The sequence below is a fragment of the Capra hircus genome, chromosome 28 (genome assembly GCF_001704415.2).
Source record: "Capra hircus breed San Clemente chromosome 28, ASM170441v1, whole genome shotgun sequence".
Classification (NCBI taxonomy): domain Eukaryota; kingdom Metazoa; phylum Chordata; class Mammalia; order Artiodactyla; family Bovidae; genus Capra; species Capra hircus.
In genome coordinates this window covers 16,296,849-16,311,485 of record NC_030835.1, presented here as the reverse complement: position 1 = coordinate 16,311,485, position 14,637 = coordinate 16,296,849, and the positions used below count along the sequence as shown (strand labels likewise).

Below are 14,637 nucleotides of genomic sequence, written 5' to 3'. Positions count from 1 at the left end.
TTATTCAATTATTGCGAGGACTGTTCAGTATAAAAGAAATCTATCAATGTTGTTCACTATACTAATAGATAAAAGGAGAAAACAATTTTTTTTCAATTGATGCAGAAAAAGAATCTGATGAAGATCAATACTTATTAATGAAAAAAACTTTGGAAATTAAGAACAGGAGAGACTTTTCTTAATTCTGTAAAGGTTTTGTTTTTTTTTTTTAAGAAAAATCTTAAAACCATATTTTAGATTTAATAGACAAACTTTAATACTCATTCCCCTTAGGAAAAGAAGACAAGGCTGAACACTACAACTAATATACAACATATTACTGTAAATAATAAAAAGAAGTGAGCAGTATGAGAATTGGGAAGAAAAGGTAACACTATCATTATTGGCAGATGATATAATGATCATATTCTGGAAAAAACAATAGAAGTAATAATCTACCTGAGTCAATAAGAGTCAAATTACGGGCTTCCCCGGGGGCTCAGCGGTGGAGGATCCTCCTGTCAGTGCAGGAGACACAGGTTCCATCTCTGGTCCAGGAGGACGCCGCATGCCAAGGAGCTACTAAGCCTGTGCACGACTACTGAGCCTGTGCTCTGGAGCCCAACTGCTACAACTATTGAAGCCTGCACGCCCGGGAGCCTGTGCTTGGCAATAAAAGAAGCCACTGCAAGGAGAACTCTGCCCTCCTCAACTAGAGAGTAGCCCTCACTCTGCACCTAGAGAAAAGCCCGCATAGTAACGAAGACCCAGCCCAGCTGAAAATAAACAAATAAATAAACTAAGCTCCCTATTTTAAAAAAATGAGACAAATTAGATTATCATACACAAGTCAAATCTAAAGAGCAATAGTATACACTAAAATCTAAAATGTAGAAAACCAATAGCATACATTAAAAAATACCAGCAATAACCAACTAGAAAACATAATTAAAATAAGATACTCTTCTGATAGCAATGCAATCAATAAAACAACTATGAATTACTTAAACAGGGCCTCACTGGTGAAAAAATGTTAAAAACTTTAATAAAGAACCCAGAAGATGACCTGAGTAAATGGAGAGATTCTCCACAAACTTGGATAGAATGGTTAATAATATGCAGATGTCTATTGGGGTCCCCTGTTGGCTCAGACGGTAAAGAATCCGCCTGCAATGCTTGAGACCTGGGTTTGATTCCTGGGTTGGGAAGATCCCCTGAAGGAGGACATGACAGCTACAGTCCATGGTGTCACTAAGAGTTGGACATGACTGAGGACCAAGCACAGAAGCACAGATGTGTATTACCCCTAAATTAATTTATAAATTCAATTCAGTCGAAATAAAACGTCCAACTGGCTTTTTAATGTACTTGATAAACTCACTATAAAATTCATATAGGTGAATAAAGATTCATGAACAGGTAAATCAGGTATACAAAAAGCAAGTAAATGGGAAAACCTCATATGCCAGAAACCAAGGCATAGTATAACACCACAGCAATAAAGAATGTGATGTTGTTTTAAGATCAGACAAATCAGAACATAGAGCTCAGAGACATATACGCCTTAAATCAAATGATAAAAGATGATTGTTTAACATACGGTTTTGAGAAAATTATCTCTCTACATGGAGAAAAATGAAACTAGTTCCCACCTAGCATCACACTCAAAGATGGAATCTGGACAGATTAAACATGTAAATGTAAAACTAATATTATAAAGTTAATTGAAGAAAATGTGACTTGAGGTAGGAAGAACTATTTAAACAAAACTTCAAAGGCACAAAACTACAAAGCATTTGCGGAGCTGAACAACATAATCAACTAATTAAACTCACTTTACAGAACACTCCACTCAACAACCTCAGAATATACACTCTTTTCAAGTGTACATGGATCAAGTCAGATTAAACTACTAGACCATAAAACAAGTCAAAATAGAATTAAAAGGATTCAAATCATGTAAAGTACATTTTCTAACCACTATTACATTAAATTAGAAATAAGAAACAAGTATATCTGGAAAAATTCTCAAATATTAGAAAATAAAAAACATATGGCTAGATAACCCAGATATTCAACTTCTAAGTTGAACAGTCCCAGCTATTCGACTTCTACGTATTTATACATCTCATCCTCTTTCCCTCCTGCCCTCAATCTTTCCTAGTATCAGGGGTGACAGAGGATGAGATGGTTGGATGGTATCACTGACTCAATGGACATGAATCTGAGCAAATGCTGGGAGATGGTGAAGGACAAGGAAGCCTGGCATGCTGCATTCCATGGGTTGTAAAGAGTCTAACACAACTTTGCGACAAAGAATAATAACAAGTATTTATCCAAAAGAATGAAAGTCCATGTCTAAACAAAAATTTGTACACAATATCCACAGCAACTTTAACAGTCCCAAACTAGAAACAGCCCAAATATATATCAGTTCAGTTCAGTTCAGTCGCTTAGTCATGTCTGACTCTTTGCAAGCCCATGAATTGCAGCACACCAGGCCTCCCTGTCTATCATGCACTCCCGGAGTTCACTCAGACTCACGTCCTTTGAGTAAGTGATGCCATCCAGCGATCTCATCCTCTGTTGTCCCCTTCTCCTCCTGCCTCCAATCCCTCCCAGCATCAGAGTCTTTTCCAATGAGTCAACTCTTCTCATGAGGTGGCCAAAGTACTGGAGTTTCAGCGTCAGCATCATTCCCTCCAAAGAAATCCCAGGGCTGATCTCCTTCAGAATGGACTGGTTGGATCTCCTTGCAGTCCAAGGGACACTCAAGAGTCTTCTCCAACACCACAGTTCAAAAGCATCGATTATTCAGCACTCAGCTTTCTTTACAGTCCAACTCTCACATCCATACATGACCACTGGAAAAACCATAGTCCTGACTAGACGGACCTTTGTTGGCAAAGTAATGTCTCTGCTTTTCAATATGCTATCTAGGTTGGTCACAACTTTTCTTCCAAGGAGTAAGCATCTTTTAATTTCATGGCTGCAGTCACCATCTGCAGTGATTTTGGAGCCCAAAAAGATAAAGTCTGACACTGTTTCCACTGTTTCCCCAACTATTTCCCATGAAGTGATGGGACCAGATGCCATGATCTTCGTTTTCTGAATGTTGAGCTTTAAGCCAACTTTTTCACTCTCCTCTTTCACTTTCAAGAGGCTCTTCAGTTCTTTGCTTTCTGCCGTAAGGGTGGTGTCATCTGCATATCTGAGGTTATTTGATATTTCTCCCAGCAATCTTGATTCCAGCTTGTGCTTCTTCCAGCCCAGCGTTGATTAAATAAATACAGTGTTGGTATCGCCACACATCAGGATATTATTTAGCAATAAAAAAGGATGAACTACTGATATGGGCAACAACATGCTTGAGTCTCAAAATAATCAAAATTGGATTAAAGATTTACTGAGCATGGCCCCACCCATCAGAACAAGACCCAGTATCCCCCTCAGTCAGTCTATCGCATCAGGAAGCTTTCATAAGCCTTTTATGCTTCTCCATCAGAGGGCAGACAGACTGAAAACCACCAGAAAACTAACCAATCTAACCGTATGGACCACAGTCTTCTCTAACTCAATGAAATTATGAGTCATGCTGTGTAGGGCCACCCAAGATGGACGGGTCATGGTGGAGAGTTCTGACAAAATGTGGTCCACTGGAGAAGGGAATGGCAAACCACTTCAGTATTCCTGCCTAGAGAGCCCCATGAACAGTATGAAAAGGCAAAAAGATAGGACATTGAAAGATGAACTCCCCAGGTTGATAGGTGTCCAATATGCTACTGGAGATCAGTGGAGAACTAACTCCAGAAAGAATAAAGAGATGGAGCCAAAATAAAAAGAACACCCAGTTGTGGATATGACTGGTGAAGAAAGCAAGGTCCAATGCTATAAACAGCGATATTGCATAGGAACCTGGAATGTTAGGTCCATGGATCAAGGCAAACTGGAAGTGATCAAACCAGCGATGGCAAGAGTGAACGCTGACATTTTAGGAATCAGCGAACTAAAATGGATTGGAATGGATGATTTTAACTCAGATGACTATTAAACTGATTACTGTGGGCAAGAATCTCTTAGAAGAAATGGAGTAGCCATCATAGTCAACAAGAGTCCAAAATGCAGTACTTGGATGCAGTCTCAAAAACAACATAATGATCTCTGTTCGTTTACAAGGCAACCCAATATCACAGTAATGCAAGTCTATGCCCTGACCAGTAATGCTGAAGAAGCTGAAGTACGGTTCTATGAAAACCTAAAAGACCTTCTAGAACACCCAAAAAAGACGTCCTTTTCATTATAGGGGACTGGAATGCAAAAGTAGGAAGTCAAGAAACACCTGGAGTAACAGGCAAATTTGGCCTTGGAGTACAGAATGAAGCAGGGCAAAGGCTAATAGAGTTCTACCAAGAGAACACACTGGTCATAGCAAACATCCTCTTCCAACAACACAAGAGAAGACTCTACACATGGACATCACCAGATGGTCATTACTGAAATCAGACTGATTATCTTCTTTGCAGCCAAAGATGGAGAAGCTCTATGCAGTCAGCAAGAACAAGACTGGGAGCTGACTGTGGCTCAGATCATGAACTCCTTATTGCCAAATTCAGACTTAAACTGGAGAAAGTAGAGAAAACCACAAGACCATTCATGTATGACCTAAATCAAATCACTAACAATTTTACAGTGAAAGTGAGAAATGGATTTAAGGGACGAGATCTGATAGACAGAGTGCCTGATGAACTATGGATGAAGGTTCATGACACTATACAGGAGACACAGAGGAAAACCATTCCAAAGAGAAAGAAATGCAAAAAAGTGAAATGGCTGTCTGAGGAGGCCTTACAAATAGCTGAGGAAAGAAGAGAAGCCAAAAGCAAAGAAGAAAAGGAAAGATATAAGCATCTGAATGCAGAGTTCCAAAGAATAGCAAGGAGAGATAAGAAAGCCTTCCTCAGTGATCAAGGCAAAGAAATAGAGGAAAACAATAGAATGAGAAAGTTTAGAGATACCAAGGGAACATTTCATGCAAAGATGGGCTCAATAAAGGACAGAAATGGTAGGGACCTAACAGACGCAGAAGATATTAAGAAGAGGTGGCAAGAATACACAGAAGAACTGTACAAAATGATCTTCATGACCCAGATAATCACGATGGTGTGATCACTTACCTAGAGCCAAACATCCTGGAATGTGAAGTCAAGTGGGCCTTAGGAAGCATCACTACGAACAAAGCTAGTGGAGGTGATGGAATTCCAGTTGGACTATTTCCAATCCTAAAAGATGATGCTGTGAAAGTGCTGCACTCAGTATGCCAGCAAATTTTGAAAACTCAGCAGTGGCCACAGGACTGGAAAAGGTCAGTTTTCATTCCAATACCAAAGAAAGGCAATGCCACAGAATGCTCAAACTACCAAACAATTGCACTCATCTCATACACTAGCAAAGTGATGCTCAAAATTCTCCAAGCCAGGCTTCAGCAATACGTGAACCATGAACTTCCAGATATTCAAGGTGGTTTTAGAAAAGGCAGAGGAACCAGAGATCAAATTGCCAACATCAGCTGGATCATCGAAAAAGCAAGAGAGTTTCAGAAAAATATCTATTTCTGCTTGATTGACTATGCCAAAGCCTTTGACTGTGTGGATCACAATAAACTGTGGAAAATTCTGAAAGAGATGGGAATACTAGACAACCTGACCTGCATCTTGAGAAACCTGTGTGCAGGTCACGAAGCAACAGTTAGAACTGGACATAGAACAACAGACTGGTTCCAAATAGGAAAAGGAGTATGTCAAGGCTGTATATTGTCACCATGCTTATTTAATGTATATGCAGAGTACTTCATGAGAAAAACTGGGCTGGATGAAGCACAAGCTGGAATCAAGACTGCCAGGAAAAATATCAATAACCTCAGATATGCAGATGACACCACCCTTATGGCAGAAAGTGAAGAACTAAAGAGGCTCTTAATGAACGTGAAAGAGGAGAGTGAAAAAGTCGGCTTAAAGCTCAACATTCAGAAAACGAAGATCATGGCATCTGGTCCCATCACTTCATGGCAAATAGATGGGGAAACAGTGGAAACAGTGGCTGACTTTATTTCTTTGGGCTCCAAAATCACTGCAGATGGTGACTGTAGCCATGAAATAAAAAGACGCTTACTCCTTGGAAGGAAAGTTATGACCAACCTAGATAGCATATTAAAAGGCAGAGACATTACTTTGCCAACAAAGGTCCATCTAGTCAAGGCTATGGTTTTTCTAGTAGTCATGTATGGATCTGAGAGTTGGACTGTAAAGAAAGCTGAGTGCTGAATAATCGATGCTTTTGAACTGTGGTGTTGGAGAAGACTCTTGAGAGTCCCTTGGACTGCAAGGAGATCCTACCAGTCCATCCTAAAGGAAATCAGTCCTGAATGTTTATTGGAAGGACTGATACTGAAGCTTAAACTCCGATACTTTGGCCACCTGATGCGAAGAGCTGACTCATGAAAAGACCCCGATGCTGGGAAGATTGAAGGCAGGAGGAGAAGAGGATGACAGAGGATGAGATGGCTGGATGGCATCACCAACTCAATGGACATGAGTTTGAGTAAACTTCGGGAGTTGGTGATGGACAGGGAGGCCTGGTGTGCTGCAGTCCATGGGGTTGCAAAGAGTCAGACATGACTGAGTGATTGAGCTGACTGACCAACTACAGTGGAAAAAGTCAGACCAAAAAAGAGTATATACTGTGTAATTCTTGTGAATTCTAAAGCTGGGACATCCCCAGTGGTTAAAAATCTGCCTGCCAATGCAGAGGACACAGGTTGGACCCCTGGTCTGGGAAGATCCCACATGCAGCGAAGCAGCTGGGCCTGTGATCCACAACTGAGCCCAAGGCCCTAGAGCCCTTGCTCTGCAACGAGAGGCCACCACAATGCGAAGCCCACACACCACAGCAAAGAGTAGCTGTCCGCACTCACTGTAGCTAGAGAAAGCCTGTACACATTGATGAAGACCCAGCACATCCATAAATAAATAAGTAAAATTATAACATATGCAAACTCATCCATAGGTGCCGGGGTCCAGCCCCGGTGGATCCAGGGAATTGGAAGCAGGGACGGCATTGGCGAGGAAACTTATTTATTTATTAATATAAGATTAGATTAGGAAGAAATAGTGTAGTAGGAAAATTAAGTGGAGAAAGAAGGCTGAATAACTTGGTTTATGGGGAAGGCCAATAAAGTTTCAGACAAGGAGCTAGCACCATCTACGTTGGGCCACCGGCGCCCACTTGAATATCGGGGGGTGCCCCGCCTTGGGCTCCCCCTTGTGTGGATCTTAAAAGCCAGGACAAGTAAGTATACATGGTGAGCTGCCCCGCTCCAGATGGGAATTCAGCCTGAAATTAGAGTAAAGAGGAGACACAGGGGAAACCAGTCCAGCAACTGGCCCCGTCCTCTATTGTTCAGAAGGCCTTTTATACTTTTGATAAAACATGGAGATCAATGGGTAACACAAAGTTATGCAGCGTTAGCAGCCCAGACTCTTATCAAAACCAGGCTTTTCTCTCTGCATACCTAATTGTATACACAAGTCTTAGGTGATTTACATCATCTTCTGGCCAAAAAGGCCAATTAACATTCTATAGCCTTTTTTCTGATAATGGTTTGTTAACCGGAAGACTTATTTGTGTTGATCTTCCCAAAGTCTGGTGCCACTCTCAGAAAGCACTAAATAAAGTTACATTCTTACATAGCAAGGACACAAGAGGAGTGCAGTGATATATAACAAAAGTAATTAACTCAAAAGTCTAGTGTTGCTAACATCAAAACTACTATATATCTTTTTCCATATCCCGTTTACATTGATTAACATCCTCCCAGGAGCCTAAAAGATAAAGAATATGGAGGCCTGGTAGCAGTCATTGAGTCAACAGTGAAAACCCTCTACCAATATAATTTTTAACTCTTTAGAAAAGGCTCTGTATCTTTAAGATGCTTTAAGCTTTGTGCCTCTTGTGGTTGGGGGGCTGTAAGCAATTCACAAGCTGTAAGAGGTCCGGGGGGAACCTGTTAGGCAAGCTAGAGAGTTATCAGAGGGGTTTTTACTGAAACATCCCTTTCAAATGCAGAAGGCTAAAGTCCTGATTTGACTTTTTCCAGAGAATATTAGGAGAGTGGAAAAGCAGGCAGATTCTTATTTTTTGGGGGGTGGATGCTCAGGAAATCCCAGGGGGAAAACCTGAGGTCTGATTAGCCTTGCCATCAGAGCTCTGCCGCATGACCTTGTCACGGGTGGAATTCCTCATGCTGGCTCCCGGCACATAGTAATAGAAAGTTGATTGGTGTTTATATGGAAACAGGGCCAAGACAAAGAGATTCCAGTCTACAGCCATACCACCCCGAATGCGCCAGATCTCACCTGATCAGGGTCAGGCCTGTTGAATACTTGGATGGGAGAAAGAGATTACAAATGGGCACAAAGAAAGTTTTGGAGTTTTCAGATATGTTCATTATGTTCATTATATTGACTGTGGTGATGTTTCCATGGATGTGTTCGTATGTCAAAACTTATCAAACTGTACACATTAAATATGTGCAGTTTATGAAATATCCATTATACCTTAAACTGTTGAAAATATATGTACACAAAATAACAATTCTTTGTTAGTAAGTGTAACAACTTATAAACAAAATAACACATGCAGGAAACACAGAAAAACACACAACTTTAAACACATTAGAATGATTTCCTAAAGTGGAAGAAAGGAGAATGTTAATGAAGAACAAGAAAAAAAATGTATAAATAAATTTAAAAATTTTACAATCACATTACTGAGACTTTAGATCCTGGGGAAGAGAGTGAGGGGGAAAAGAATGAAACTTACTCTGCTAAAATGATACCCCTTTTGGTGGCTCAGAGGTTAAAGCATCTGCCTCTAATGCAGGAGACCCAGGTTCTATCCCTGGGTCGGGAAGATCCCCTGGAGAAGGAAATGGCAACCCACTCCAGTATTCTTGCCTGGAGAATCCCCTGGATGGAGGAGCCTGGTAGGCTACAGTCCATGGGGTCGCAAAGAGTCGGACACGACTGAGCGACTTCACCTTCACCTTCACCTTCAGAGATGTTAAATTCTCTAAAAATTTTTAAGTCTCAAAAAATTGACAAGCAACAACAGTAGAAATCGCCAACTTTCAGTCACATGAATGAGGAAATGTTTAGAAGGACTGTTGCCTGGTAGCCCTGGAACAACTCAAAACTCCACATTCTCATTCATTTAACAACTATTTACTGTGTACCTACTATGTGCCAGGTCCCACTCATGAGGCCAAGAATTCTTCCAATAGCCACACACCATCTCCCTGGTCCTACCTGTTGGGGCTTCCACTTTGAGGGCTGCTGTAGAAGAACCACTGGTAACTCCCCAAGGACCTAAGCTGGATTCTGCTTTCCCTCCTTCCTCAACACACTCTACAGTACCAGCGCTCTTCTGCCTCGTTACTTGTGCCTGAAGAACCCGTGCCTGAAGCTGTTTGAAGGCTTCATGAAATGCCATTTCCATTCGAATATCATTATTTTGAATTTCATAGTACAAGCCTGAAAATAAAAAGACGTTGAAACAAATGTGACTAATTTCCCACTATCAAATACTGTAGAAGGACAACATGTCATTTAGATTTCCCACACTTCTACCAAAGTTTAAGAATTACATGATGAACCATTAAAGAATGGAAAGAGAAAGGAAAAATCTTCTAATGAAAGAAGAGACGTTTGTATCATAGGAAAGTATCAAACCAAGTAAAGTCCAGGCTACAACATTGGTTGGTTCCAAGCAAGTAGCATCTTCAAAGAAAACTTCCGCCTGCTCATAGTTCTCCATCAGGACAGCCAGGACACCACACAGCAACAAGCTGAGAAGAGACCACCAGCATGACTGACAACATGGCCCCACATCACAGGAACCAAGGCAAACTCACACCGAAGCTTATCTGCCCCTATTCATTCCTCATCTCTCTTCCAACCATACCTCTGGATGTGATTCTGGTTCAGGGAAAGGGCTTTTCGAAAGCACTCCTGTGCTTTGATATTGTCTTCAGTTAGGAGGCAGAAGGCACCGTAGTCCAGCCAGTGCTCCAGGTTCTGGGGCTCCCGAACTAACCTCTGCCACAGGAAACATCAGGAGGACCAAGGTTACTGTGACGCTGTTACATCCTTCAAGCGCATAACATCACAGAGCAAGCACTCCAAAAATACTATAAGCTCTATGAAATTAGAAATGTGACTTCTTTTTTGCTTACCACTAACTTCTGAATGCCCAGAACAGTCACTTACTCGTCTGGCTTATATTATGTGGTCAATAAATATTTCTGGAAATAATGTAAAAAATGAAAGCCTCAAAAAAAAATGAATCCTCAATTCATTGCTTTCTAGTATCAGTGTTTTGGTCACCATATGCTCATCTAATACTTGGGAACCAAAAGATTCATTTCATGTTTCATTTTAAAGATTTACATATAATCACTTCTGTCACAGTCTTGAGGAGGCAAATATCAGCTGATCCACAAATATGTAATACTAAAAACAACTTATGATGAGTGAAAACTATAAAACATTGCTGAAAGAAATTAAAGAAGAGAGATAAACAAATGAAAGCACATTGCATGTTCACAGATTAGATTAGAAGACTTAATACTGTGAAAAGCATTATACAGATTCAATGCAATATCTATCAAAATCCCAATGATATTTTTTTGCAGAAACAAAAAAGCCCATTCCAAAATTCATATGGAATCTTAAGGATCCTGAATATCTAAAACAATCTTAAAACAGAACAAAACTAGAAAACTCAAACTTCCTGATTTCAGAACTTAACAAAGTTACAGTAATCAGTCTGGTACTAGTATAAAGACAGACATATAAGCCAAGGGAATAGAATGGAGAGTCCAGAAATAAATCCTAACATATATGGTCAAATGACTTTTGACAAAGATGTCAAGACCATTTGGTAGGGAAAGGACAATCTTTTAAGCAAACTATGCTAGGAAAACTGAATATCCACATGCAGAGAATGAAGTTGAACCCTTACCTAACACCATATACAAAAAATAATTCAAATGGATCAAAGCCATAAATGTAGTACCTAAAACTATAAAATTCTCAGAAGAAAACACAGGGAAACAGCTTCACAACTGGATGTGACAATCTTCCTCCAGCTGACTTACTCCTCAGTTTGAATATACACCAGTGCACCCTCCCTTTTCCTCTGAGTCCCCTCCTAGGGACACAGGTCCCAACCAGATCACTTTTCTTCCCTTTCAAGTAAATTATGCGTGTATCTTTCCTACAGCCTTGGTTGTACAGGAGTCCTTCTGTCAGTTTCCAGTGAGAATTGTTCCACATGTAGATGTATTTTTAATGTGCTTAAGGCAAGGAGGTGACCTCCATGTCCTCTTACTCTGCCATCTTTATTTCTCTCTCTCCAGGTTCATTTTCTGCATATGGATAACCAACTGTTCTAACACAATTTTTTGAAAAGCCTAACCTTTCAGCATTGAATTTTTAAATTTGTAAACAATTTTGTCAAAAATATAATGGCTCTGTTTCTGGACCTATTTTTGGACTCTGTTTTATTGATCTATGTGTCAGTCTTTTCACCAACAAGGCTGGATTTTAAACAATCAAACACTACTATGTATTATACCCATATTTACAATTAGCAGTAGCAACAACCACCAGAAAGATGTTTAATTACCTCTTCATAGTACACTGTCGCCATTTCATAGTTTTCATTGACTTCTGCTTCAAATGCAAAGAGTCGAAGCTGTTCACTGCTAGTATAAATGACTGGAGGGGTGCCTTGGACATCATCTGGTATGGTCTTATCAGCATCAAGATGACAGGCAGACAAAATGAAGCAGTTATAAGCAGAGAAGTTTTATAAGAATAAACCAGATATGAGACTCTAGTTATGATATCTAAAATGATATTGAGGTTTCTCACAGTCTCGCCAGTACAGTAACAGAGTGCGTGTGAACCAACAGATAAATATCAAGGGTGAAATAGAATCTCAGGTATCTGAACACCAAAAGTCTGAGGTCATGGAAGTGAGTAAAAATTATTTACAGCAGAACTGCTCTCCTCATGGCTGGGCAGTCAGCATCCCTAAGTCACTTCTAACCCCAAATAGCTTCTTTCCTTTTCTCTAGTGTACAGAAATATTATCATTTTTTAGGTGTCATGACATGAAAAGGGCTAGCTAGAATCTTCAAACATCGAGAAAACAAATCTTTGGCAGCTACATCTATATTTTCAGTGGGATATATAGACAGATTCTACCAAGGAGACATTTTAGACATAGCCAGTAAGGTAGAAGGAAAAATAACATATCCTTTATACCCAGATAGGAAAGGAGGTCTGGTATAACAAGCAATCTCTTGGGCCAGAAGCTAGAGGCAGGGAAGACCCCTCCCCCGATTTCTTAACCAGAAATAAAACTTATATCATTGACTTTAACAAGGAGAGTTACTAAGGAATGTGAAGAGTGAAGCTAAGTTTGGGATGGGCCAAAGAGAGCTTCTGATCACTGTTAATGCCTCTGTACTCCGTTCTTTCTAATTCTGAGCTCCAAATCCCTATAGCAACACACTCCTATGCCCAAACCAGAAATATTTTACCTCTAATATCCACTCCCCATACCCACATTACAAGCCTTCTGTCTTCCTGTCATTTAGTCCCCTAAAACTGTTCTCTGACTTCCAATATGCCTATAATTTCCCAAATGGATAAGCCTGGACCTCATGATTATCTACTCATACTGCTCTCTCACCAGCACATTCAAGTCCTGGGCATCCTTGTCCTTTTCCTGCACTTGCTCAGACAACTCCCAAATCAAAACAATCCTACAACCTGACTTCTTCCTTCTTAGGCAGAAGCTGCTAATTGAGCCTGAAGAAAACTGCATATGGTCTTAGCTGAGGACTTTAATACTCTCAATAATCTATGTATTTGTCCTTGTTCAGCAACATTTTCCATTATGCTAGGCAGTATCCAAATTTTCTTCTCTTCAAACTTGACATTCAACACTTACTCCCTTCACTTGCAGTAAAGAAGTTACTTCACAGAGGAAATAGAAATTATTAGGAAGAAAAGAAATCCTACAACTTTTGAATCCCACAACCAAGCTCTGTTTTCTAAGATGTATCTAACTTCTTGGCTGCGGTGGGTCTCTGTCGGTGCATGTGGGCTTTCTCCAGCTGCAGAGAGCGAGGGCTCCTCTTCATCGCGGTGTGTGAGCTGCTCATCGGTGGCTTCTCCTGTTGCAGAGCACAGGCTCTAGGCACATGCGCCTTCAGCAGCTGCGGCTCTCAGGGCCGAGAGCATGGGCTCAGTAGCTGTGGTGCACAGGCTTAGTTGGTCCACAGCATGTGGAATCTCCGTAGACCAGGGATCAAACCAGCATCCCTTGCATTGCAAGGCAGATTCTTAACCACTTAACCACCAGTGGTTAAGACGGGAAGCCCCTAAACTGTTTATTCCTGCATCCATTGTATGTCTTTCCTTTCAGCCTCAGAGGAAGAGGTATCACATCCTTCTCTGTTTCGAGACTAATCCTTACATCTAAATTATTGACCCTTTTCCACTTGTATATCCCAAGTTTGCCATTGATTGCCCTCTCTTTCCCCTCAACTTTCAACTTCTCCCAATCTACTGACTCCTTTTCCTAAACCTGAGGACATTCTAAAGACTTCCATCTTAAAAAGAAAATCTCTAATTTCCAGCTACTATTTTCCTACTTCTTCCCTTTATCTTCCAACTTCTTGAGTGTTTATCCCAATTGCTTTCGGATCACTCATTTACTCTTCAATTCACTATAACTTGGATCTACTTCATTAGACCAATGAAACCACTATGTAAAGGTTAACAACAGCCTCTTTATGGCCAAATACAATAAAATCTTTTCAGACTTTCTCTTTTCTCCCCAGGTTTATGAAGATATAACTGGCATCAGTTCAGTTCAGTTCAGTTGCTCAGTCGTGTAGGACTCTTTGCAACCCCATGAACTGCAGCACGCCAGGCCTCCCTGTCTATCAACAACTCCCAGAGCCCACCCAAACCCATGTTCATTGAGTTGGTGACGCCATCCAACCATCTCATCCTCTGTCGTCCCCTTCTCTTCCTGCCCTCAATCTTTCCCAGTATCAGGGTCTTTTCAAATGAGTCAGCTCTTCACATCAGGTGGCCAAAGTATTGGAGTTTCAGCTTCAACATCAGTCCTTCCAATGAACACCCAGGACTGATCTCCTTTAGGATGGACTGCAGTCCAAGGGACTCTCAAGAGTCTTCTCCAACACCACAGTTCAAAAGCATCAATTCTTCTGTTCTCAGCTTTCTTCACAGTCCAAATCTCACATCCATACTTGACCACTGGAAAAACCATAGCCTTGACTAGATGGACCTTTGTTGGCAAAGTAATGTCTCTGCTTTTTAATATGCTGTCTAGGTTGGTCATAACTTTCCTTTCAAAGAGTAAGCATCTTATAATTTCATGGCTGCAATCACCATCTGCAGTCATTTTGGAGCCTCCCAAAATAAAGTCAGCCACTGTTTCCACTGTTTCCCCATCTATTTGCCATGAATTGATGGGACTGGATGCCATGATCTTAGTCTT

At 40.7% G+C, this 14,637-nt stretch overlaps 1 protein-coding gene across 1 annotated transcript in view; it reads right to left on the bottom strand.

The window, feature by feature from the left end:
• CFAP70 (cilia and flagella associated protein 70) overlaps nt 1-14,637 on the bottom strand; it is an 80,104-nt gene that overhangs the window by 21,883 nt on the left and 43,584 nt on the right. The window contains exons 17-20 of the mRNA XM_005699201.3: nt 11,722-11,847; nt 9,997-10,130; nt 9,765-9,880; nt 9,342-9,566 (exon numbers count right to left, since the gene is read on the bottom strand). Of these exons, the coding sequence (XP_005699258.1) occupies nt 9,342-9,566; nt 9,765-9,880; nt 9,997-10,130; nt 11,722-11,847 (601 nt within the window). The remainder of the gene's footprint in view (nt 1-9,341; nt 9,567-9,764; nt 9,881-9,996; nt 10,131-11,721; nt 11,848-14,637) is intronic.